This window comes from Ursus americanus, chromosome 24 (genome assembly GCF_024610735.1).
Source record: "Ursus americanus isolate L20-20 chromosome 24, mUrsAme1.1.p, whole genome shotgun sequence".
In the NCBI taxonomy this organism is placed as follows: Eukaryota; Metazoa; Chordata; class Mammalia; order Carnivora; family Ursidae; genus Ursus; species Ursus americanus.
This window is the reverse complement of record NC_142150.1, coordinates 34,851,789-34,876,686: the sequence shown is the minus strand read 5'-3', so window position 1 is coordinate 34,876,686 and position 24,898 is coordinate 34,851,789. Positions and strand designations below refer to the sequence as shown.

At 50.1% G+C, this 24,898-nt stretch overlaps 1 protein-coding gene across 8 annotated transcripts; it reads left to right on the top strand.

The window, feature by feature from the left end:
- Positions 1 to 11,550: 11,550 nt before the first annotated feature.
- Positions 11,551 to 24,077, top strand: UBE2L6 (ubiquitin conjugating enzyme E2 L6). 8 transcript variants are annotated; one of them, XM_087854878.1, is made up of 6 exons: positions 12,082 to 12,179; positions 14,989 to 15,104; positions 15,201 to 15,346; positions 16,136 to 16,231; positions 20,869 to 21,055; positions 22,708 to 24,077. In XM_087854878.1, exons 3-6 carry the CDS (start codon positions 15,266 to 15,268, stop codon positions 22,857 to 22,859), a joined length of 516 nt encoding a protein of 171 aa, XP_087711004.1. In that variant the 5' UTR covers positions 12,082 to 12,179; positions 14,989 to 15,104; positions 15,201 to 15,265; the 3' UTR covers positions 22,860 to 24,077. The 8 variants fall into 8 exon arrangements, with proteins under 8 accessions (XP_045642663.1, XP_045642660.1, XP_045642665.1 ...); XM_087854876.1 differs by having other exon boundaries at positions 12,083 to 12,179; positions 14,989 to 15,112; XM_045786707.2 differs by lacking the exons at positions 12,082 to 12,179; positions 14,989 to 15,104 and adding an exon at positions 11,551 to 11,669.
- The last annotated feature ends 821 nt before the right edge of the window (positions 24,078 to 24,898 follow it).

Genomic DNA, 24,898 nt, shown 5'->3' with positions numbered 1-24,898 from the left:
AACTCTCTTCTCAGGGTTGCCAGATAAAATACAGGAAGCCCAGTTACATTCGAATTTCAGATAAACAACAACAAGAAAAATTCTTTGGAAGGATGTCCCATGCAATACTGGGGCATACTTTGAAAATTTGGTGTCATTGATTTGAAATTCCAAATGAACTGGGCATTCTGTATCTTATCTACTAAATCTGGCAACGCTACCTCCTTTGCAAAGCAAGGAGGTCTCGGATGACCTCGTACAGCTCTAAAGTTTTATGATCATCTCACTGCTGGGCCTGTTTGGAACAGTCAGGAAAGTTGGCTGCTAGCCTTCAGAACTGCTCTTCTATGGGACTGACCAAGGACAGAAGGAGAGAAAAGGTGCGTGTCTCCTTGAGGATCATTGGAAAAGACCCAGAAAGACTTGCACCAGCTTTGCAAGTGTTCCATTCCCTACGCCCACCTGAGAACCTTCTGAGCCATGGGGAAGTTCCTTCAGCGCAGGCACATACGCAATGGCACTTGCCCATCCCCAGGCCTAAGCTGGGGGCCTGGAAGGCTCACTGAGCTTGTGGATTCTGGGAAATGGGTCAGCCAAACAGAAAGAAGATGGTGGAAGGCAACCTCTTGCATCCTTATTGATTCTCATGACAACTATGAAGTGGGTGCTAATATTAATCTCCTCTTGAATTAAAAAAAAAAAGAGACTCATAGACAGTAATTGGCCCACCCAACATTGCTTAGCAAGTAAGTGATGAGCCAGGATGTGGATCAACGGGGTCTGAGCCACAATCCTGTATGAACCCTGATAAAGGACGAAGGTGAAGCAGGCACCAGGGTGAACATCCTCTGTCCAGCTGCAGGAGTGTGGTGGTCTGTGGACCAGTCTCATGGCGGACGAGGCCCAATGGAGAGGTTTCCCGGGCCTGTGGGTCCACGTCCGTCAGCCATCTTACCCAAGATGGCCACTCCGGACATTAGGAGGATATCTCCGGGCTTTGTGGAGACCGTTCTGTCTGACAAAGCCGGTACAGAAGTTGAAGCTCTTCTCTGGCCATGGACATCAGCATTTTCCCCCAACACAAATGGCCTGAGGTTGACTTAATTATGAGGTTTGCAGAATTTCTCACGAGTATGGGTGTTCCGGTCGGAAGTCAATCAGCTTAGGGTCGTAAATTAAGTCCTTCCCTCACCGCTGGGAGCAGGTCTAGGGTTTCCCTGCCATTGGAACCTTCCCTTCTGGTGGGGACCCCTTCCCCCATGTGGGATATGTCCATGGCTTCTGCCACTGTGGGTTTCCTGGAGGAGGTCCAAGTTCTCATTAAAGCTCTTTCTGCGCTGAGAGCGTTTTATCAGGTTTTGAGCATTTTTCTTCAGGGGGCCTCGGGTAGTAAAAGTACAAATTACTGTGAGTAGACTTTCTCAAAATCTATACACCTGTAGTTTCTCCTCTGAAGAAAAGTGATCCAAAACTTGGAAAGAGGGCAGAAGAATCAAGGCCATCTTATTCTCAGGTCATGGAGAATTGTTCGAGTGACTGTTTTCTCAGTTCTCCCCTAGACAATACACGACTAGTCCCACTGTGGATGCAGAGAAAAGTGGATTGATTACGTGCGAAGACAGCGTTGGGCATTAGGGCTCCAGCCTCTCTTCAGAACCCTGGCTGAGAAATACCATTGGTGGGAAAGAAAATTTGCTTTGACTTCTTATTTACTATGGATCAGGTCCCGGAGTCTGTAATGTCACATGTTGACCTGCCAAAATGGGTTAGATGCAAAAGTTTTCTGTCTGGTATCGATGAAAGTAAAATAGAAACATTTGGGAGAGACAAGAATGATAATCCCAAAGGTTGTGGTCTTCTTTCATTGTAAGGCAGTAGCCAGTTCTGCTGCCAACTTAACCACGTTCTTCCAGAATTCTCTTTTTCATTGAGCACACACACACATACACACACACACAGTTTCTTGCATCCTTCTTTTTTTTTTTTTTTTAAAGATTTTATTTATTTGTTTGAGAGAGAGAGTGTGTGCACACACGAGCTGGGGGGAGGGGCAGAGGGAAAGGGAGAAGCAGACTCCCTGCTGAGGAGGGAGGCACCCCAGAGCTCCATCCAAGGACCCTGAGATCATGACCTGAGCCCAAGGCAGACACTTAACCGACTGAGCTCCCCAGACACCTGTTGCACCGTTCTCTGAACCGGCTTCATCATCCTGATGTTTGTCTTCTTAATATTCTTGCTGTGTTTTTCTGTGAGAATGACGTTTCTACCATTTTGAAACCTGGGTGGTGGCTTTCCCTTTTGCGGGGTTATTGATGCTGTAAGTAAAGATGGACCATTGACTGACCCTTGTGTCATATTTCCTACACACACAGTCCTCTCTGGGAGAAGGCATAGGTGTGGCAGCCATGAATGAGGGCGGTGGCTCCTACTGCAGGTGTCCCCTCACGTCTTCCCTCATTCCCTTGCTCAGTGGGCCCCACACAGGCTCTTTCCTGTTCACCATTCCAAGAACCGAGCCATCCTGGGAACCCACTAGCGAGTCTTCATTCACAGGACCTTTCTCCCAAAGACCCTCTTCTCAGTATCAGCACTCCAGGGGGGTGCCTGGGTGGCTCAGTTGGTTAAGTGTCCAACTCTTGATCTCAACTCAGGTCTTGATTTCAGGGTTGTGAGTTCGAGCCCCACACTGGGCTTTACACTGGGCATGGAGCTTACTTTAAAAATACGTCTATATATATATATATATATATATATATATATATGCGTGCAGGACTTGATCCCAGGACCCCAGGATCATGACCTGAGCTGAAGGCAGACACCTAACCAATTGAGCCAACCAGGCATCCCGAGCATGTGATTCTTGATCTCAGGGTTACAAGTTCAAGTCCCACATTGGGCATAAAGCTTACTTGATTGATGATAGATAGATAGATAGATAGATAGATAGATAGATAGATAGATAGATAGATAAAAACTGTTCTTTGGGGGCACCTGGGTAGCGCAGTCATTAAGCGGCTGCCTTCGGGTCAGGGCGTGATCCCGGCGTTCTGGGATCGAGTCCCACATTGGGCTCCTCCGCTGGGAGCCTACTTCTTCCTCTCCCACTCCCCTGCTGTGTTCCCTTTCTCGCTGGCTGTCTCTCTGTCAAATAAATAAATAAAATCTTAAAAAAACAAAACAAAACTGTTCTTTGCTTCAACTTCTAAAAAGCAATTACACTTGCCCTACAAGCTATGTAAATATCTTATCATCCAAGGGCGCCTGGGTGGCTCAGCTGATTAAGCTTCCGACTCTTGATTTCACCTCAGATCACAATCTTGGGGTTGTGAGATTGAGCCCCGAACCCCGTTTCAGGCTTTGCACTAAATGCGGAGTCTACTTCTCTCTCCGTCTCCCTCTGTCCCTCCCCCTGCTTGTGCTCTCTCTCTCTCTGTCAAATAAATAAATAAAATCTTAAAAAAAAATATCTTCTCATCCAAATACGTATCTGCCACAAATGCTAATTTTGTTCAGATGGAAGAGTAGCTACCCCTTTCTTCCCCAGTGTCACATGTGATGGAGGGGAAGGGGCCTGTGCTTCTGAGTCGCAGACTTGGATTTAAATCCTGCTGTTCCGCTTATTTTTTTTTAAGATTTTATTTATTTATTTATTTGACAGAGACAGAGACAGCCAGTGAGAGAGGGAACACAAGCAGGTGGAGTGGGAGAGGGAACACAGGCAGGGGGAGTGGGAGAGGAAGAAGCAGGCTCATAGCAGAAGAGCCTGATGTGGGGCTCGATCCCATAACGCCGGGATCACGCCCTGAGCCGAAGGCAGACGCTTAATGACTGCGCTACCCAGGCGCCCCCACTTATTTTATTTTTTTTTAAGATTTTATTTATTTATTTGACACAGAGAGAGAGAGAGCACAAACAGAGGAATAGCAGCAGAGGGAGAGGGAGAAGCAGATTCCCGGCTGAGCAAGGAGCCCGAGGCAGGGCTCGATCCCAGGACCCTGAGATGATGACCTGAGCCAAAGGCAGACACTTAACCCACTTAACTGACTGAGCCACCCAAGCGCCCCCATCAAAGTTGCTTCTTTCTTCTCCGGCCACATACGCCTTCCCTTGCAGGCATGTGAGCTCGTGGAATGCAGGTGGAAGTGACACGAGCCATTTCTAGGCCTGGCCTTGACAAACCCCCCACCATGAGACTCTTTCTTCTCCCTCCACTGCTGGCTGGATGCTTATGTCCAGGATGACCTTGGAGGCCACATATGGATGACAGTTGACTGTCTATCAGCCGGGGGGGGGGGGCTGGGTGATTTTGGGGAGCAGAACCTCTTCTGATCAGGAGCACTAATTTTGGACTTTACCCGAGCAAGAAATGAAGTTCCACAGCTGCGATCCTATGAGATACTGAGATTTGGGGCTTGGCTGTCCTCGCTATTAGTCCCTCCTAACTAATATTTGCCCATTTTTCTATTAGGCCTTTCTTTTGGATTTGAGTTCTTTTGGGATGCGGGGTACACATGGAGGTGTGCTTGCTCTTTGGTCAGAATTCTGGCCTGCCTTGGGAAAGCCTCTGATTCCTTCTGGCCCACTCAGCTTCCTGTCAGCCCACCACCTGCCACACAGCCGACACTCGGTAGATAATTGTGGAATGACTGAATGACCAAGGTCCTTCGATATGGGCCATCAAGGACACAGACTACATTGTCCCATCATGCTTTCTAGCAGCCCTTTTCTCCTACACACCCATCCCAGACAGTCACTTCTGGCACCTTCTCCCAGGAGGCTGGTGGTGCCTGTTACTTCCTCTAAAGAGCTGATAAGACAAAGAGAGGAGAGACACAAAGATATTACACAGGGAGGGGGAGAACAAGCCCTCCCCCAAATTCCAGAGAGACAGCTGCGCCAAGAGCCCATTAACAATTCAAGGTCAAGACATTTTCTTTATTTCACCCCCCACCCCAATATTCTCCAGTCCTGCATTCCTCCTAACTGCTAGCCCCGGGCTATTCTCATTTTCCCACTAAAAACACCACTTCACTAAATAGATAAGACATTTAAACATTAACATCTGTTGCCTCCATTTACCTGCAGAGGACACGAAAATGAACTTTTGGTAAAAAATTTTAAAATATTACAAATAGAGGGGGCGCCTGGCAGGCTCAGTCAGTAGAGCGCGTGACTCTTGATCTCAGGGTGGTGAGTTCGAGCCCCACGTTGGGGGTAGAGATGACTTAAAAACAAAATCTTAAAAAAAGAAAATCTCTTTTAAAAAGTAAAACATTACAAATAGGGCTGCATTGATGCTTCCTCCCCAAACCCACTGGAGTCTATCATCGCTTAATTTCGTCACTGGGTTTACCTGTTTAGGATTCATTTGGGATTCAAACCCTGCCCAGTCTTTTCATTTAAGGATTTATTTATTTATTTTGAGAGAGAGACAGAGAGAGAGAGGAAGAGAGAGCACATGGTCTTTTCATCCAGTCAGACGCTCTCTGGGACCTTTCTGGCCCACCCTTCGGGCCACGGAGCAGCTCAGACGAGTGACAAAAGCTCCCAGCTCACAGAACTCTACCCCTGTCCGCATTTTCAGAAGCTCCACTTTCATCTCCCACCGCCATTCTCATCTGCCACCCGGAGAGCTGACCCGGAAAACGGACCCGCTGGTGGCTGGGCTTTCCTGCGTGGTCTCGGGCCTTTCTCCGCAGCCTCTTCTCCTGGGAGGCTAAAATGGAAGTGAGAGAAAAAACCCTGGGGAGGGGGGGACAGCGGGGGGGGGGGGGACCCTTCCGTCACCTCGGGAGGTGGCCTCTGATCAGGACCTGGTTACCTGGGTGACAGGAATCGGTCCTCAGGCCTTGGCAGAGGCCCCCCTAGTCAGAATGCTAATTTACTCTTCTTCAAAGCTCCCTCAATTCTTTATTATTTTTCTTTAACAAGGTGCTGCCGCTTGGATTTAAAGGGACTTGGTCCTTTGTTGGCCTTTCCGAATGTTGTTGTTGTTTTTTTTTTTAAGATTTTATTTATTTATTTGACAGAGAGAGACAGCCAGCGAGAGAGGGAACACAAGCAGGGGGAGTGGGAGAGGAAGAAGCAGGCTCATAGCGGAGGAGCCTGATGTGGGGCTCGATCCCAGAACGCCGGGATCACGCCCTGAGCCGAAGGCAGACGCTTAACCACTGTGCCACCCAGGCGCCCCTCGGAATGTTTTTTAAAGCAGCTTCTGACAGAAACAACCCCCCCCATCAGAAATAGTTTCCTCACAGAGCTGAGGGCTCGGCTAGAGTGGGCTGTGGGCTATGTCCCCCTGGAGAAGGCCTATGCCCGCCCTTGGGGACGGGTCATCCCAATCTCAGGAGTGTGCTGGAGGAACCCAGGTGCCCCATCACGGAATGTCTTGAAGGGCCCAGAAGGTTGAGGAATTCCAGTCCTGGCTCCAGGAAGTTTCATCTCTAAAATGAAGAGCTTTTATTTCTGTCACAGTCTTACACACCTATGGGCTTTCATATTGGCTCTAAGCCTATCTGTGTCCCCCACCCAGCTCCTCTGTCAAAGCCCTTACCCTGAATGTGATTGTGTCTACAGATGGAGTCTTCCGGAAATAGTCAAAGTGAATGAGGTCCTAAGGGTGGGGCCTGAATCTAATAGGATGGAAGCCTTATGAGAAGAGGAGGAGAGACACACGAACATCCCCTCCACAGGAGGACACGAGAAGCGTGTCTGCGAGCCAGGAGAGGCCTCTCACCGGAACTCCGCCAGCGCCTTCCTGATCTCACACTTCCAGCCTCTAGAACTGAGAGAAAATCCGTCCTTATTGTTTAAACCACCCAGGCTATGGTATTTTGTTATGGCGTCCTGCACTGACTAATGCAATATTGTTTAAGACTCATTTTGTTTACTTGAATACACTTATTTAAAAAGGACACTTGACTTTTCCTTTGTAATTGGAAAATTGGTAGCACTCACCATAAATAGAATGAATCAGGGCTGCCCAGGCACAGAGCCTTGAGCACAGGACACTTTTAGGGGCCTAGAAAATGCTTTAATGTAAATTTCTTTTAAAATCAGAAGAAAAAAGAAATATAATGAATCCAGGTTAGATTATATTCTTATTTTTTTACCAATCCAGTTATAAAATATAATTTTTAATTCTTCTTTTCTTTCTTTCTTCCTTCCTTTTTTCTTTTTTTTAAAGATTTTATTTATTTATTTGAGAGAAAGAGACAGAGATAGTGACAGAGAGCATGAGTGGGGAGCAGAGGGAGAAGCAGGCTCCCCGCTGAGCAGGGAGCATAACCTGGGACTCAATCCCAGGACCCTGAGATTATGACCTGAGCCTAAGGCAGAAGCCCAGCCAACTGAGCCATCTAGGAGCCCCACTTTCCTTCTTTCTTTCTTTCCTTCCTTCTTTCTTTCTTTCTTTCTTTCTTTCTTTCTTTCTTTCTTTCTTTCTTTCTTTCTTTCCTTCCTTCCTTCCTTCATCTCTCTCTCTCTCTTTTTCTTTCTTTCTTTCTTTCTTTCTTTCTTTCTTTCTTTCTTTCTTTCTTCTTTCTTTCAAGGAAGGAAGGGGCCAACCAAGGCTAAAGTGTCTCAAACCCATTAAAGTCAGAATGCTGCCCTGGAATAACTGTACCTATAAAAGAAACACAATGAAAACAGAATGATGTTACTAACTTCTAGCAGATTCTGCCCACCAAAATTTCTTTTCTTTTTTTTCAGAGAGAGAAAGAGAGAGAGCATGAGCGGGGGGTGGGGGGTGGGGGGGCAGAGGGTGAGAGAGAATCTCAAGCAGACTCCCCGCTCAGTGGGGAGCTGATGAGGGGCTGGGTCTCCCAATCCCAAGGTCATGACTTGAGCTGAAACCAAGAGTCGGTTGCCTAACCAATTGAGCCATTCAGGCACCCCTGACTGCTGAAATTTCTGTATCTCCTTTTTGTGCTTCCTTAGTCCTTGTAAAAAAAGAGATGTGGGGGCACCTGAGTGGCGCAGTCGTTAAGCGTCTGCCTTCAGCTCAGGGTGTGATCCCAGCGTTCTGGGATCGAGCCCCACATCAGGCTCCTCGGCTGGAAGCCTGCTTCTTCCTCTCCCACTCCCCCTTCTTGTGTTTTCTCTCTTGCTGGCTGTCTCTCTCTGTCAAATAAATAAATAAAATCTTTAAAAAAATAAAAATAAAAAAGGAGATGTGTTAGGTATTTAGCTAGTAAAGACCTACTAGCACCAAATTGATACTTTGTCCTTGAGAAATCAAGAAGGATCAAAAGATATTGAAAAAGGAAAACCTTTCTCAGTCTGTGATTTTTTGTTATCTGTAGGCCCAAAATTGCTTGACACCCTTCCGTGAGTTCATCCTGTACTGGGGAGACACTGGGTTTGATGATGATGATGGTAACGAAGATGATTATGTTGGTTATCATAGTCCTGTGGTCCGGGTTTGGTATGAGTGCTTCCTGTATTTCAGGCCCTGGGCTAGAAATTTTCATATTCAAATCTCACATAATCCTCACTACGACATTGGGAACACGGCACTATTATCTCCATTTTATAGATAAACTAAAGCTTAGAGAGGTTAAGTAACTTGCCCAGAATCACTTAGGAAATGTCAGAGCTTTAAATCCAGGGCTGATTGGCTCTGAATTCCATGTTCTTAATCCCTAGGTTACACTTCCTATTTTGGTTTCCCTCTTTTCCATTAATTTTCTTAAAAAAAAAAAGCAAACACATTGTAGGGGCACCTGGGTAGCTCAGTCGGTTGGGCATCCAACTCTTGGTTTTGGCTCTGGTCCTGGTCTTGGGGCCGTGGGATCGAGCCCCGAGTCTGACTCTGCGCTCAGGGGGAATCTGCTTGAGATTCTATCTCCCTCTCCTTCTGCCCCTCCTCCCACTTGCACGTGCGTGGGTTCTCTCTCTCTCTCTCTAAAAAAAGAAAAACTTAAAAAACCACATTGTATTTGTTTATAGTTTTGATTAGATAGTTATTTACATAGGATAAAATTTTTAAAATACCAGAGTGGAAAGTAAGTCTCCTTCCCACCCCATCCCAACATATAGTTTCCCTCACCAAACTGATGAACGACTCATTAGTTTCTTTCTTTCTTTCTTTCTTTCTTTCTTTCTTTCTTTCTTTCTTTCTTTCTTTCTTTTTCTTTTTTTTAATGATTTTATTTATTATGTGAGAGAAAGAGAGAGAGAGCACAAGTGGGCAGTGGGGGCAGAGGGAGAGGGAGAAGCTGACTCCCCAGTGAGCAGGGAGCCTGCCATGGGGCTCGATCCCAGGACTCCGTGATCCTGACCTGAGCAGTAGTCAATCGCCCAACCAACTGAGACACCAGGTGCCCCCACTCATCAGGTTCTTAAGCATCCTTCTAGGTTAGTCCATAACTGTTTAAAGGTAGTTTCTAGAAAAAGGCAAAATCATGACTCATAGAGGTATAAAATGGACGCATATTAAAGATTTCATTCTACTCATTAATCAGTGAGGGAACCAGGCAGATGTTAGAATCACTGAATCTGAAAACGGACACATTTATAGATCAGGAGTGTTGAAAGGAAAGATGTAAATAAAGGCAAAACTGGTTTTCCAATGGGGTGGGGGAAAGGAAGTCTATTAAACCTCTACTGGACAGAGAATTCGCACGTCTCTAAGGATATTTTGCAAGCTATCAGCGCCTACAATTTACAGAGTTGTATGATGACGAAAGGCAGACAGTTTGGAAAGGGCGTGCTGAATGTAGACACATTTTCCCCTCCCAAACTGATAACTACTCTATTAGGTTCTTGAGTATCCTTTCTCATTACTCTCTAACCAGCAAACGTAAACATATAGCCTGTGGTCTTTAAACACACAGACTTGGTACCAAACTGTCCGTGGTGTGTGAAAAGTATTTTTTCCCAGCTCCTTTTCAGATGATCTCTGAGACCCCTTGTCAGTGACGGAGCTGTCATCCTGAAGCCCCTAGAAGGGTCCTGAGCAGAGGCCAGGCACCGTGTATGCACACGTCTGGGTTGGCAAAGGCCACGGCCATCACGAAGCAAGAAAAACCCTGACGCTGGGGAAGAAAGAAGAGTTTGCAGATAGGAATATAGTATCAGGGAGGAAACATTTTGTTCCACCCTGGTCTAAGAATCAAAATGACATGAGACAGATTAACAGGAGAAAATCAAACAAAAGTTTAATAACCTGTATAATTCCCTTATACGAGGGAGAGACCCAGGAAAACTAAGTAACTCCCCCAAATGGCCAAAGCCACCACCTTAAATCCATCTTCAGCTAAAGAGGAAAGATGGGGATGGGGAGTCTGTTATGGGACGTTACCAAGAAAAGCACAGTAAATTTAAAAAACAATGTTAATAGTAGTAAAAATAATACTAACAAATATTAAAATGATGACTGGTGCCTGCCCAGGAGCGAATGTGCTGGGTTGGAGGAACGGAGATGTCTGAGTTTGTTCCCTGAGAGCAATGGGAATACTGTCTTTCCCAATAGGAGAACCCTTTTCCTTCTCTCCGATCTAGTCACTGGCGTGTATTCCTCCGCTGTACAAAGTCTATCGAGCACTACAGCAACTGCATTCTTTCCCTCTGTCTAAATAGTATGAGAGCTCCTCAAGGACAGGGGACCCCACTTTATTTATTTAGTTACTTAAGATTTATTCTTAAGTTACTTAAGATTTATTTATTTAAGTACTTAAAAATAAATCTATACCCAACATGGAGCTTGAACTCACAGCCCCAAGATCAAGAGTCACATGCTTCATGGACTGAGCCAGCTAGGCGCCCCAGGGACCTCACTTTCTCATCAGGGTGTTCCCCAAAGGCAGGGCCTGGCACTCAGTAGTAAGTGCTTATTAACGAAGATGAATGATCAGAGGTGGGTTCAAACCTTTCTTCCCTCACCTGTCAGTTTCCTAGTCACTTCTAACCTATAGAAGATGCTCAGTTTATTGAATTGAATTAAACAGAATTAATCATTCTGCAAATGCACCCCACATCTGAGCAGAGAAGTTACTTGGTTCTAACACACTTACATAAAAACTACGTGGGGTACAGAGCTGAGAACTCAAAATATGTGCTCAAACTATGCCGATTTTCTTCCTCATTTGGACTTTGGACAGGGGTTGGTCGGAGTGAGGAAGATGTGTTCAGTCCTCCCAAGGAGTCCAATGTTACTAGGAGATTCTTTCCCACACGCTGCTCCGTGCTCGGGGGCTGCTATTCCATGGTGGTCTCGGTGTCCGGCTAGGGGAAAGGTCCTTGCACAGAGGGCTGGGGACCCCAAGCTGTGTGTCGGGGGCGCACATGGTAGGCCCATTTTGTTGTACTGGACCGGTGGTAAAATAAGAGAGGCCGAGCAGCCTCCCCCGAAGAGAGGCTCCTGAAGTCCATCTTGGGGCTCCCGCCACCCAAATGTTTACCAAATTAGCACATAGTGGTTAAACACTAAATTTTAAACATTAAACCTAGTCAAGGACCAAATGAATTGTGGACGGAACCCCTAAAGCGAGAGGAATGGGTCCAACAACGCCCCCTTGCGGTGCTCTGCACAGAAGCCGCCACCTGGGAGGAGCGTCCCTGCGGTCCCACCAGCGAATGCTGCCGGACACCACAAAGGACCCGAGCTGCCAGGGGAGCGGCCCTAGAGGGGATGTCGTCCACGCCATCCCCCATCCATTTTTAGAGACGGGGCACTGGGCCCAGGGCGGGTAAGTGGCTCGTCCAGCGGGGCCCCAGGAATGCGCTCCAGCAGCTCAGGGCGGCGGTCTGAGGGCGGAGGCCGCGGGCGACCTGCGGCGGGGCTGCGCTGGCACAGCGAGCAGCCTGTGCTGACTCCCGGAGAGTGTGTCCTGCAGGTGGCACGGAGGCGCCCGTGGGGCTGAGGGGTCCTGCGCGGCCGCCAGCGCCGGAGCTGCAACTGGAACCCGGATGTGCGGACTCGCAGCGCGCCCCGAGCGCTCTCCGCCCGGTGCACGGCGCCCCCAGCGGGCGCGGGGGGCCAGGCAGCGCCGCGCGCGAGCGGGTCCCCGGATCCCAGCTCCTCGCGCGGGACCGAGGGAACCCGAGTCCTCGGCGCAGCGTGGGCGGGGCTTTTTCGGGGGGCGGGGCCATAGGGGGCGGGGCGCTCCGAGGGGGCGCGCCAGACTGCAGTCTCTCTGGAGCGCACAGAAGCCCCCAAGCTCGGTCCCGAGATGACAGCCATGAAGCGGGTGGCGAAGGTAACGGCGGTCGGGCGACCCCTTTCTCATGGCTCCCTTTGCCTCCCTTGTCCTGCCCCCTGCATCCCCCCACCCCCCCCCCCCCGGCTCTCGGAGCGCGGTTATTTGTCGCTGTCACCGCCGCCCCGTCCGGAGGACGAGGGGGTCTGCGATAGGGGCAGCAGCGGGAGTTGAAGGAAGCCGTGGGGAGGGGGCTCTCGAGCGGGGCTGTCGCTGCCTCCCAGGGCTGTGCTGGGCATGGGGATGAGCCGGCTCTGCTTGGGCCGAACTGGTTTCGGTTTCTTTTCTCCTGCCAGAAACTTGTGATAACAATTGCTTGCGTCTCTAGGAGGTGCTGGAAAGGTTCTAGGAGCCAGGCGCTCTGCTGGGGCGGGGTGCGGGGTGTGTTTGTGTGTGTGTTAGGAACAGAGATACTGAGAACAAGGTCTTTGCCATGGAGTAGCTCATGCCCCGCCCCGAAATTGGGTACCTACATTTCTAGAGTCCTGAGAAGTATGGGGTGTTGAGTAGGAGTCAGGAACAAAGTTCCCTGGGTGTTCTCAGACGGAAAAGATGTCAAGGCAGAGCTGGAAGGCGTCCTGGAGTAGGTGGCATGCATTCATTCCTTTTACAAATGTTTTGAAAACCTGTTATGTGCTGGCTTCTGTTCTAGGAAGTAGGGAGGCAGAGATGAGCAAAAATCTGCCCCCCCCCCTTGAGCTTTCTTTCCAATCAGGGACACAATTTGAAGATTTATTTATTTTTATTTGAGAGAGGGAATCCCAAGCAGACTTCGTGCTTAGCACCGAGCCTAAGCTGGGGGCTCGATCCCACAACCCTGAGATCATGACCCTAGCAAGGGGAAATCAAGAGTCCACGCTTAACCGACTGAGTCACACAGGTGCCCCTCCAATGAGGAATACAATTTGAAATGAGATCTGGGAGGATGGGAGGGGGGCAAATTCCCCAAGAGGTGGGAAAACCCAGGGTGTTTGTAGGACTGCTGTGGAGCCGGGACTTGGGCATAGGTGGGAAAGGAAGAGCAGTCATGACGAAATGGGTCTGACATGTCCCAGACTTTGACTGTCTTGAAAGTGCCCCTCCAGTGTGTAAAGCGGGGACGGGCTTCAGGGGGTGAGGAGGGCTGCTGGCTCCTCTCCACCTTTGAGAGATAGAGGGTCTCAGATTGGGGCATAGAGCTGGCTCAGCCCAGAAGGACTGAAATCTAGAGCTTAGCAACAAAACGGGGCAGAAGGTCCTTCTAGCCAAGGGGAAGAGCTAGGAGCCAGTATTTTTCACACTGGCACCACGAAGTGCCAGGCACTTACAGTAGTTCATGAAATTCCCACAGCAACTCTGTGAGATAAATCGTATACCCCCATTTTATAGATGAGGACGTTGAGGCTCAGAGAGAATAAGTCGGTTGTCCAGGGTCACCCAGTAGGGTGTGATAGGGCTGGAATGGAGCCCAGGTTGGTGGGGCTCCAACGTGCAGGCTTGTCCAGTGGCCTCTTTACTTTCATTTTCTTTTCCTCTGAGTCAGGTGATTTCCTAGCTGGTCTTAGGAAAGAGCCTTGTGTCCTAGCTTGGGTTTCAGTATCCTCGGGCTTACAGAATCTTCTTTTTTTTAAAATTTTTTTTATTATATTATGTTATTCACTATACAGTACATCCCTGGTTTCTGATGTAAAGTTCGATTCATTAGTTGCGTATAACACCCAGTGCACCATGCAATACGTGCCCTCCTTACTACCCATCACCAGCCTATCCCATTCCCCCACCCCCTTACAGAATCTTCTGGCGGAACTCCTTTACAGCAGAAAAGCCCAAGCGATCCCAGTTATAGTGAAGTCGGGAAAATGTCCACTCCAGAGGTCTGTTTGACTTAGGGCTCCATTCCTGCCAAAGAGTCATAGATGATACTGCAGCTAGGACTCATGGGAAAAGATGCTCCTACTTTTAGAGTGAAAAATAATTGAGGGGTTGCAGCCCCTGGGCAGAAGGCACGAGAAACAGTTTGTGGGTATGAACAGAGACAGAATATGGGCTGAGAGATAGGCGATGGGGCCAGGGTTGTGTTTCTATGTTGGGGGTGCAGGGAAAGTTCTCATGGTCCACAGTCTGAAGAGCCCCTCCCATACTGTGGACTGGGGTTGAGCTTTCTGTCTGCCTTTTTTTATACCATGATTTCTCAACCTTGTCACTGTTGACATCTGGGGCTGGATAATTCTTTGTAGGATGTCTGTCAGCATCCCTGGCCTCTGCCTACTAGAAGGTGATGGCACTTCCCCAATTTGTGACAACCCAAAATGGTTCTAGGCATTTGACCCCACCCCAAGGTCCACTGTGAGGTGGGGTCAAGTTGCCCCCAGTTGAAAACCAATGGTTTATACCCATTTGGTGTTCCAAAGGAAAATGGCCTGCCCTTGAATGTCTTTTTACTTGTTATTGTTTGGTTTTCCAAAGAAAAGGTCTGTTGTCCTACAAGATGGCACCCCAAAAGGGGAAAGGGGTTCCTTGGTCAGATATGTTCGAGAAGTACTGCATGCTGTGGGCTCACATCTTGGTGATTCACGATCCGCTTTACCTTTGTTTTCCAATGTGCTTGCTCACGGAACCCTTTTCCATCAATAACTAGTAAGCTTGCGTGGGGCACACTGTACGTGTTTGCTCTTATTGGGCGCTGCGCCTCGCCCCTTCTCTGCATGGCAGGCCCCTGTTTACTCTGCATGGCCTGGCGCAGTGCTCCCTTGTCCCGCTCTTCCCCAGTGTGTATCCATCCGCACACGTTCTTCGCATAGTCACATTCATGGTTCTGCCGTTCCTCCAGGGAGGGTCTTGAGGGCTGGGTCCTTCTCACTCAAGCGTCAATAGCGGATGCTCTGTGATGGGCCGGAGGGAGAATGCCGTGACGTCCTGGTGCCTGTGTTACATCTTGGGGCGGAGGTGGGCATGTGAGTCACTCCTTGTCCCCTTGGCTCTCTGCTTGGTGTGTAGAGTTCTCTTCTGCTGCAGGCTCCCTGAACCGTCTCCCTTCTCCAGCCCCGGCCTGGAGGAGTTTGTCTCTGCTGTCCACGCTGCCATGAGAACTGGAAGGGCCTGTCGTCATGCAGTGGCTGCCATGGGGGGCAAGGGGGGGAGAGAATCAGGACCTTGTGTCGCTCCAGGAGGAGAGCAAGAGGACGGAGGTACAGTGTGTAGTATCTTGGTTTTAGGAGGAAAGGCTCCAAAGAGAGTTTACTCCCAAGTGGTACTAATGTCTGGAAAGAAGGATCTTTATCTCTGCTCCCCGCCCCCCCCCCCCCCGACCTGGTACCTACGGAGCTTGGTGAGGCTTAAGACACATAAGTCACTTAAAACACTCGACACTGTGCTGGACACATTCCTTTTTTTTTTTTTTTTTCCTTTTTTTAAGATTTATTTATTTGGACACCTGGGTGGCTCAGTCAGTCGGTTGAGCGTCTGCCTTCAGTTCAGGTCACGTCCTAGGGTCCTGGGCACCACGTCAGGCTCCCTGCTCAGTGGGGAGCCTGCTTCTCCCTCTCCCTCTGCTGTTCCCCCTACTTGTGCTCTCTCGTGCTCTGTCAAATAAATAAATAAAATCTTAAAAAAAATTTTATTTATTTTTTTGAGAGTGAGAGAGAGTGTGTGCAAGCAGGGGGAGGGCCAGAAGCAGACCCCCTGCTGAGCGGGAAGCCAGACCCCCCCCCCCCGAGGGGGGCTCAATCTCACGACCCTGAGATCATGACCTGAGCCGAAATCAAGAGTCAGACACGTACCCGACTGAGCCCCCCAGACGCCCCTGTGCCTGGTACATTCTAAGTGCTCAGTAAATGAGGGCTCTGACTTTGCCAGCTTCTGTCCCTGAGGATGTCGTTTTTGGGACTTGGGACAGCTTGCTGCTGGGATCGGCGGACGGGTGGCTGCAGGAGGGGAGCCCAGCCACCTGCCCACCGCTGTGACCCCCCCCCCCCCAGGAGCTGGAAGATCTTCAGGCAAAGCTTCCGCCGTACCTACGGGACCTGTTCAGCGACGACTCGGACGTCCTGGTGTGGCATGTGCTCCTCCTGCCCGTGAGTGTCCCCGGGAACCATGGTCTTCGACCAGGGGGGACGGGCCAGGGGCAAGTGCAGGGAGGCTTAGGACTGGGCCAGAGTTTCCCCTGCCTTAGAGTCCTTTTTTGACTGGAGGTCAGTCATTGGTGGAGGTCTCTGGATTGATTGCTTCTGAGGTCAGAGCAGGCTAATGAAGAGGCTAAAAAAACTTCTGGATTTAGTAGGAGACTCTTTCCTCAAACCAGTGTCACCAAGCCCACCACAGAAGCGTCAGTAGACAAACGGCTTCGAAAGAAGAAAACAGATCTCTTGGACCTTTGTCGAGAGGTGGGGATAAACTGCCTGTTTTTCACAGTTGGCGGAATTTGCCCTCTCCAACCTAAAATGTATTTTGATTTCTTTTAAAGATCATATTTCAGACAAGGATAGTTTTTTATTTCAGTATAGTTCACAGAGAATGATATGTGAGTTTCAGGTGTATAATATAGTGACCAGACAACGACTGTTACGAATGACAACCGAGATAACGCATCTCTACTATTCTGATTTTTCTCCATTTATTAGAGCTCTCTCAGTAAAATCTCCCCCTGAAAGCAGTATTCTAGAAGACCTGTCTGAGTGCAAGATTTCTATTTTATCATTAATAGACTGACGATATTTTCTGTGGGGAGTCATCTACACACCTCTAGTTACATGGACATAAATATTAAAACAGTGAAACTTTATGGTAGTTCTTTGGAATATAAAGAGAACAATTCATTTTGATTATTTAGAATTTGGACTTTTTTTTTTTTTAAGATTTTATTTATTTATTTGTCAGAGAGAGAGAGAGAGCACAAGCAGAGGGAGCCACAGGCAGAGGGAGAAGCAGGCTCTCTGCTGAGCAAGGAGCCCAGTGCGGGGCTCGATCCCAGGACTCTGGGATCATGACCTGAGCCGAAGGCGGACATCTGTCATGTCCTGTGGGCTGCTGGGTTCAAGCAATCCATTTACCTAGCTTGAAGTGAGGACACCTGCTCTGGGCCTCAGGTGCCAGAGGACAAAGGTTCGAGAAGGTACTCCAGGGACAGGTTAGATCCCCAAGGAGGCTAGCTCTGAGGGATGAGCGTGCAGCTGGGGGAACAAGTCAGAAGGAAGAAGGTGGATGACAGGGACACCTGGGGAAGGTCACATTGCAGAGGATACTGTGAAATCAGAGGACTCTGATGATTGTCAAGACCAAGGTGACTGGTCTTCTGGTCTGAGCACAATTCCACTGTGTGGAGGGGTGTCCCCTGCCCCACCACCAAGCAGTTCTCAGGACACCAGCTGGGTGTCCTACTCTATAACTCACTTCTGACACCATCTACCTGGAGATAGCGTCAGATCCCACAGATTAAGGGCCTGGTCCCACAAGACTGTTTCCCCGGCACACATGTCCCGCCTCCCCTCAGAGGTCAGTCTCGAGTCCAGGCTGCTTCTGACCAAATGGCTAGGAATCAGAGGTTCCCATGACCCCTTCTTCGGGCTCAATTACTTTGCTAGAGTGACTCACAGAACGCAGAAACATTTTCCTTCCTAGATGACCAGTTTATGATGAAAGGTTATAAAGCAGAACAGCCAGAGGGAAGAGAGGCCAGGGCAAGACATGGGGGAAGGGCACAGGGCTTCCCACCCTCTCTGGGCACGCCACCCTCCCCACACCTCCACCTGTTCTCCAGCCCAGAAGTTCTCTGAACCCCGCCCTTTGGGGTTTTTATGGAGGCTTTATTACATAAACACAATCGATTAAATCATCGATTAAACTGGAGCCATTCTCCCCTCCAACCCTTTAACCCCAGGGTTGGCTCCCCTGCCTACAGCACGCCCACCCCCGTCCTTAGGAGCCTCCAAAAGCCATTTCATTAACATAACAAAAGACATTCCAAGGGTTTTGAGAGCTGTGAGCCAGGCACTGTGGACAAAGACCAGTTATATATGAGAAATATATCTGAAGGATCAAGTATCTTTTTCTTATAAATCACAATAGCACAGTAGTTGTGCCCCCAGGAACTAACCAGAGACCTTCCAGCCAGACAGGGGTCCTGAGCAAGCATGCTAGGTGGGAAGAATCTGGGATTGGGGGACCAAGGATTGATGCAGAACAGCCAGCTAAGGGGGCCCAACGGTGCCTGGTGGAGCCATAAAAGAGGCATGGTTGGCGGGCAGGGGAAGGAGAACCCAGATTCTGGTCTGTGGGACGAGCCGACAGATTGCCCCTCAAAAGCTCAGTTTCGGGGCGCCAGGGTGGCACAGCGGTTAGGCGTCTGCCTTCGGCTCAGGGCGTGATCCCGGCGTTATGGGATCGAGCCCCACATCAGGCTCTTCCGCTATGAGCCTGCTTCTTCCTCTCCCACTCCCCCTGCTTGTGTTCCCTCTCTTGCTGGCTGTCTCTATCTCTGTCGAATAAATAAATAAAATCTTTAAAAAAAAAAAAAGAAAAAAGAAGAGCTCAGTTTCGATATACACGCTCAGTAAGGTGGCCCCACTTGTCACCTTGTAAAAAAACTGACAGCAGGAGGAGCCTTTGCAAGCTCATAGTAAGAGCTCCCATTCACTGAGAACCCCTGTGGCCCGAGCACTGTTTCCAGGACGTCGCATGAGCTGTCCTGCTGAAATCCTCTCAACCACCCCACCGGGGAAGACTGACATCTTTTCACAGTTGAGGAAATGGAAGCCAAGGGGGTTGAGTGACTTGTCGCGCAGAAGGTCGCACAGCATAAGGTGGCCAAGCTGGAAGAATAGCCGAGTGCACTTTCTAAACCCCAACCCCAGGGAAATAGGACTTTCTCAGCTAACCCAGGGTACAGTATGAAGCTGTCGGGTCCAACTTCTTCATGTTACAGATAGGAAACGGATTCGCGGAGGAGCTCCAAGCCACGCCACGGGCTCGAGGCAGAGCTGGGATGGGTTCCCAGGGCCCTGCTCCAAGGCTCCGTGGTCTCCTTCCTCTGTTAGCACCCAGGAAGCCCGGCCTGAACCCCTGTAGACAGGACACATGGACATTCTCCCATCCTTTCCTGAGGCCTCACCCTTGGCCCTGTCTCTACTTTACAGGCCCCAAGCTCCTCTTATCAAAAATGGGAACTCTGAGACCTTTTCCTTCTCTGCCCTGTGGTCATCCCCTCTATCTCAGACACACCCAGGACCGCCCTGGCTCCCATTTTGTCCTCTGCTAACCAAGAGGATCTCTCGTACGACCTTGACCCTGGGCTTACATCCGTATGTCGTTCTGGCTGTCTTTGTCCTGTCTTCTCAGTAACGAAGTTTCTGAAAGGATCTGGAGCTTTGGAACCAGCCAGAAGCCCCTGGGCTCTGTGCTGGGGTCACCTGAGTTCCAGGGCTCCCCTCTTCTAGGAGCATAGACTAGAGCTCATGTGTGGAGACGGAGTCACTGGCGCTGGGTTCCCATCCAGTGCTCCACTGTGACCCTGGGCGAGTTACAGACATTGAACTTGAGTTTCCTCACCATAATACAGAGGCTAATAGTGGTGAGTTTTCATAACCCTTACCATTATTAGCTGACACAAAGATAGTGCTTTCTGTGTGCTAGGCCCTGCTCTAAGCCCTTAATAGAAATTAGTCCTCACATAACCTCTGGGAAGAAGTCTGTTATCATTCTCATATGGAAGCACAGAGAGGTTAAGTTACTTGCATAAGGTTACACAGCTAGAGAATGGCAAAGCCAAGATTTACTGAGGGGCGGGGGGCTCCAGAGTTCATGTCACCCTACACTGTGCTGCATGGACTAATGTGTGTCAAGCCCTTAACACAAGGTGGCACGGGGTAGGTGCCCAGGAAAGTCTTCAGGTTGCTCGAAGTCTGGAGGACCTTCTACTGGTTCCTGGCAACCTGTCATTCCAGCCCCTGAATTCTTTCTTTTTTAAAAGTTTTTTTTTTTTTATCATGGTAAAGTACACAATATTTACCAATCTAACCCTTTTTATCTTTTTAAAGATTTTATTTATTCATTTGAGAGGGAAGTCGGGGAGAGGGAGAGGGACAAGCAGACTCCATGCAGAGCTGGGAGCCTGACGAGGGGCTTGATCCCAGGGCACCGAGATCATGACCTGAGCTGAAACCAAGAGTCAGATGCTTCACCAGCTGAGCCACAGCCCCCCCTTCTTTTTCTTTTCTTTTTATTGTATCTCTCTGAGAAGAGAGACGTTAGCTGAACCCACTGTGCTCATCATTTTACCGTATAGGTAAATGAAACCATTACGCTGTACACCTTAAATGTATACAGTGATGTCTATCAATTATTTTTCAACAAAATTGGAAAAAAGTTAATTTTCAAAAACCAAAAAAAAGCAGAGAGAGTCCCTAGAGCTCGTCTAGTCAAACTGGACCCCGTCTTCAATGAGGAAACAGGCCCAGGGTGAGGGCCGGGATCCGACTTTGGGGCCTCCCAGGCCAGTGTTCTTCTGTGACTCTTCCATGAATCTGTGGCTCGGTCACCAAGTGAGTGCCGGTGCTGCCTGTGTCCATTCACGGTCCTACCCGGGAGTGCAGCAGACGGTGCGTGGGGGCCCGCGGTGAGGTGGGGAGAGGAGGGGCCAGACCAGGGCCCTAGGAGGAAACCAGTCTTTTCAGAGCAGTGTGTCTTGGAGCAGAGCTTGACCCCTTCTCTTGCACAGGAGAAACCCCCCTACAACCTCAAGGCCTTCCACCTGCGCATCGACTTCCCTGAGGACTATCCGTTCAAGCCCCCTACGGTGACATTCACCACCAGGATCTACCACCCCAACGTGGGCCACAACGGACGGGTTTGCCTGCCCATCACCAGCCGTGAGAACTGGAAGCCTCACACCAAGACCTGCCAAGGTGGGGCTGGGCCTCGCCTAACAGGAGGGACTGATCCTGGATATGGGGTCATGGGACTGTTTTGGAGTCAGGAAAGCCCCAAAGAGAGGAGATAAAAATTGCGGGTCTCAACAGAGCCTGCCTTTGGATAGAAGGGATGCGTCCTGAGGTCCTGGGCTGGCTGACCTGGTCCTGGCCTGGCTCTTCTACCAGGGCAGGTGCGACAGAGCCGCGTGGCTATGGCTCATGGAAGAGAGAAGCAGTGGCCTGTAGAGGGAAGGGCTCTGCTGCTCTGTCTGCGGACCTTGGTGAGGTCTGTCCCTTCCCAGGCTCAGTGCCCTAAATGACAGTCGAGGGGACTGGCCCGATAACGGCAGTACACATCGAGTAAGCACTGTGAGCACTGTGCTGGGAGCTTCTCACACTGACTGCACCCCATCCCAGCAAGCCCATGTGTGGTGCTCTCATCGCCCACTGAGTAGGTGAGGACCCCGGGGCACGTGGCAGGTAAAGCACTTGCCTACGGTCATACAGCTGGCAAGTGGCCAAGCTGGGATTCGAAGCCGGGCTTGGCTGACTCTAGAACAGCACCACCCAGCAGAACGTTCCGCAGTGATGGAAATGTTCTATAGCTGCACAGTCCAATTCCCAATTCCCACATGTGGCTACTGAGCACCTGAAAAGTGGCTAATGTGATGGAGGAACTGAATTCCTCATTGCAGTTAATTTTAATGCGTTTCAACTTAGATATCTACATGTATCGGATAGTGGCTACCTTGTATATTAGACGGTGCATTTCTAGAGCCCATGAGTGCAATCTACGTGCAGTCTGTCCTGCTTCTGGACCAGCTCAGGAGTGCTTTTTTTTTGTTAATTAATTAATTAATTACTTTTTTAAGAGAGAGAGAGAGTGTGTGTGTTTGCACGAGTGGGGGTAAGAGTGGGGGGAGGAAGAGGGGGAGAATCTCAAGCAGACTCCCCACTGCGAGAGGAGCCTGACTCGGGGCTTGATCTCGTGACCCTGAAATCATGACCTGAGATCACGAGCTGAGCTGAAATCAAGAGTCAGAGGCTTCACCCAGGCTGAGGCACCTGGGCGCCCCCACCAGCTCAAGAGATCTTAGCCTGGGGAACAAGGATCCCCGGGGAGAAGGTGGAGGGGTCCCCGGGGACTGTGGAACATGTCGAACGGCATATTTGTGCGTGTTCATACGGGTACATGGACCACTGCCTTCACCGGGTTCCCAGAGGCCTCTGTGAAAGATCGGGAGCCATGGGGCAGTAGTGGTTTCCAGTCTTTAGGCTCAGAACCCTTTTGCCCAAATAAAACTTGATTTATTGAGAATCCTAATATCAAACAGAAAAACAGAGAAGGGAGTGGGACCCCGAAACCCCATTTATCTCATTGACCCCCATGATGGGAAGCTTCTCTGAAGCCACAGAACGTAGTTTGAAAGCTCTGGTGTAGCCAGTCAGGGCTTTGGGCGTCATCAGTGAGGAACGAGGGGCACTTGGCTCGTCATAGAGTCAGCCTCATCCTGAGAGATGGAACCTCCTTGGGAGTCCCCCGCGGAGTGAGTGTGGAATGCCGGGAGATCTGCGGTGGGCTGCCATCGCCTGCTTCCCAGGATTTTTCTCTCATCCTGCTGTCCTGATCTGGCCTCTCTCCCCAGTCTTGGAGGCCCTCAGCGTGCTGGTGAATAGACCGGACCTGGAGCAGCCGGTTCGGGTGGAGCTCGCCGATCTGCTGGTACAGAACCCTGAGCTGTTCACCCGAGAGGCCAGAGACTTCACCCTCAAGTATGGAGCAGACCGACCCTCCTGACCGTTCTCACCCCTCTCTGAGCAGGAGCCTCTGCGTGATGGACGGACACTTCTCATGGACTGGGGGCCAGAGCCCCCTCCTTTGTTCCGTATTTTCCTTCATAGATTATTAGTCGTGTGTGTGTGTGTGTGTGTGTGTGTGTGTGTGTGTGTGTGTGTGGTGTGGGCCCATGCCCAGTTCACCTGGCCGCAGGTGGGCTTTTCCTGGTCTCTTTCTCTGCCCCAGAGCCAGAGGAATTCACCACGGGACAGTTAGGGGCCAGCTCTCCAGCGCTCTAGGGCATGGAAATCCTGGTCTCACTAACTGCTCCTTCTTACAGACACAGGTCATCTCCCAGGCCAGTGGGCAGGAAATGGGCAGGAAATGAGCCCAGAACCAACCAGAATCCCCGCAGGGCCCAGGGATCAGGGGGCAGAGGGCACGTGGGGAATATGCATGGGGGGCAGGGCACTCAGAATCATATTTACAATTGAGTGATTTGTTTATTGAGTGACTGAAGTCGGCCCCACTGCTAATGGGTACTACAGGTCTAGATTTAGGTGCTAAACCTTTCCTTCTCCACTGATAAATCACAAAATGAAGAATTTCCATCCCGGAAATCTGACTACATAGTTTGGTTTTGTTTTTTAAAATTATTACTTATTTGAGAGAGAGAGAGAGCGCACACATGAGTAGGGAGAGGGGCAGAGAGAGAGGGAGAGAATCTCAAGTAGACTCCCTGCTGTGCGTGGAGCCTGACACAGGCTCCATCTCATGACCCTGAGATCACGACCTGAGTGGAAACCAAGACTCAGGCTCTCAATCAACTGAGCCACCCAGGTGCCCCTGACCACGTGTTTTAAACTCTTTTTTTTTTCCTTTTTCTAAAGATTTTATTTATTTGGAAGAATGCATGCACAAGCGGGGGGTGGGGGGCGGGCGGCAGAGGGAGACGGAGAGAGAATCTCAAGCAGATTCTATGCTGAGCGTGGAGCCCAATGCGGGGCTCGATCCCAGGACTCGGAGATCATGACGTGGGCCCAAACCAAGACTCAGCTGCTTAACCGACTAAGCCACCCCCTGACTACATGGTTTTAAGACCACTTGCAATCCCATTAGGTTGCCGGTTTCTGGGGGCCAGCCTTCAGGCTGGGAGGAGTGCCCTCCCCAGCTTCCAATCCAGGGGGACCACAGAAACCATCTGCTTGTCCACCCATTAAAGTCACAGATGAACTTGGAGCCTGGCTGAGTGTTCGCTGAGAGGACGGGTGGTTTCGCCAGGAGAAGGTGAGGCTGAGGGTTAGCTGCTGTCTACTGTCTACCCCAGAACAGACGGCTCACGGGGCTTCAAGCCTCGTGTAACCCCGAACACTGTGGGGAAAACTGGCCTGAGGGACTAGGCTGTCAACCTGTCCACAGAGGGGAGGAGCACCCCTATTTTACAGACGAGGCAACTGAGGCACGGAGTGCTGCGGTGGATGGCCGCGTCTGCTCTGCCCGTCGGGGCCCGGTCCAAGCCCTCGGCCGCGTGCCCAGCCAGCTGGGTTTTGTTCCTCTGTTGCGCATGAGCTGTTCTCGTCAGCACCCACGCTCCGAAGGGCTGATGAAGGCAGACAGGCCTGTTAGCAGGAAGTTTTAAGCAGCTCAGGGGCTCGTCTCTAATGAACAATGGAACAGCAAAAACAAGCCAGAACTCCAGCCGGCACAGAGGGATTAACTTCACCCGAAGGAAGGACGTTCAGGCAGCTGCAGACTAAGCTGCTGGGAAGCTGCCGCTTGTCAGGGACGGAGTGCGGGGTGTCTCCCCCAGGCCCTGCTAACCGAGTTCGAGATTTCCAGAGAACCTTCTGTCCCAGCACCCAATCTGGGGAAGTGTGGAAAGAGGGAAGAGAATCAGGAAAAGCGCCACCAATGGCTCGAAATGTACAGATGTGCTTACTTCTGGCCTGACTTGCCGAACGCTTAAAGTGACAGGCACTGGGCAAGGCTGTCGGCTCGTTTCATTATCTCATTCAACCCTCACAACACCTCCATCAGGTTTGGACTCCTGTTATCCCTGT

Coding starts and splice junctions, on each gene's coding strand:
- UBE2L6 (XM_045786707.2), top strand. CDS start 15,266: ATGCAGTGGCTGCCATGGGGGGCAAGGGGGGGAGAGAATCAGGACCTT. Junction 15,347..16,135: donor AGGAGAGCAAGAGGACGGAG/GTACAGTGTGTA, acceptor CCCCCCCCCCAG/GAGCTGGAAGATCTTCAGGC. Junction 16,232..20,868: donor GGCATGTGCTCCTCCTGCCC/GTGAGTGTCCCC, acceptor TCTCTTGCACAG/GAGAAACCCCCCTACAACCT.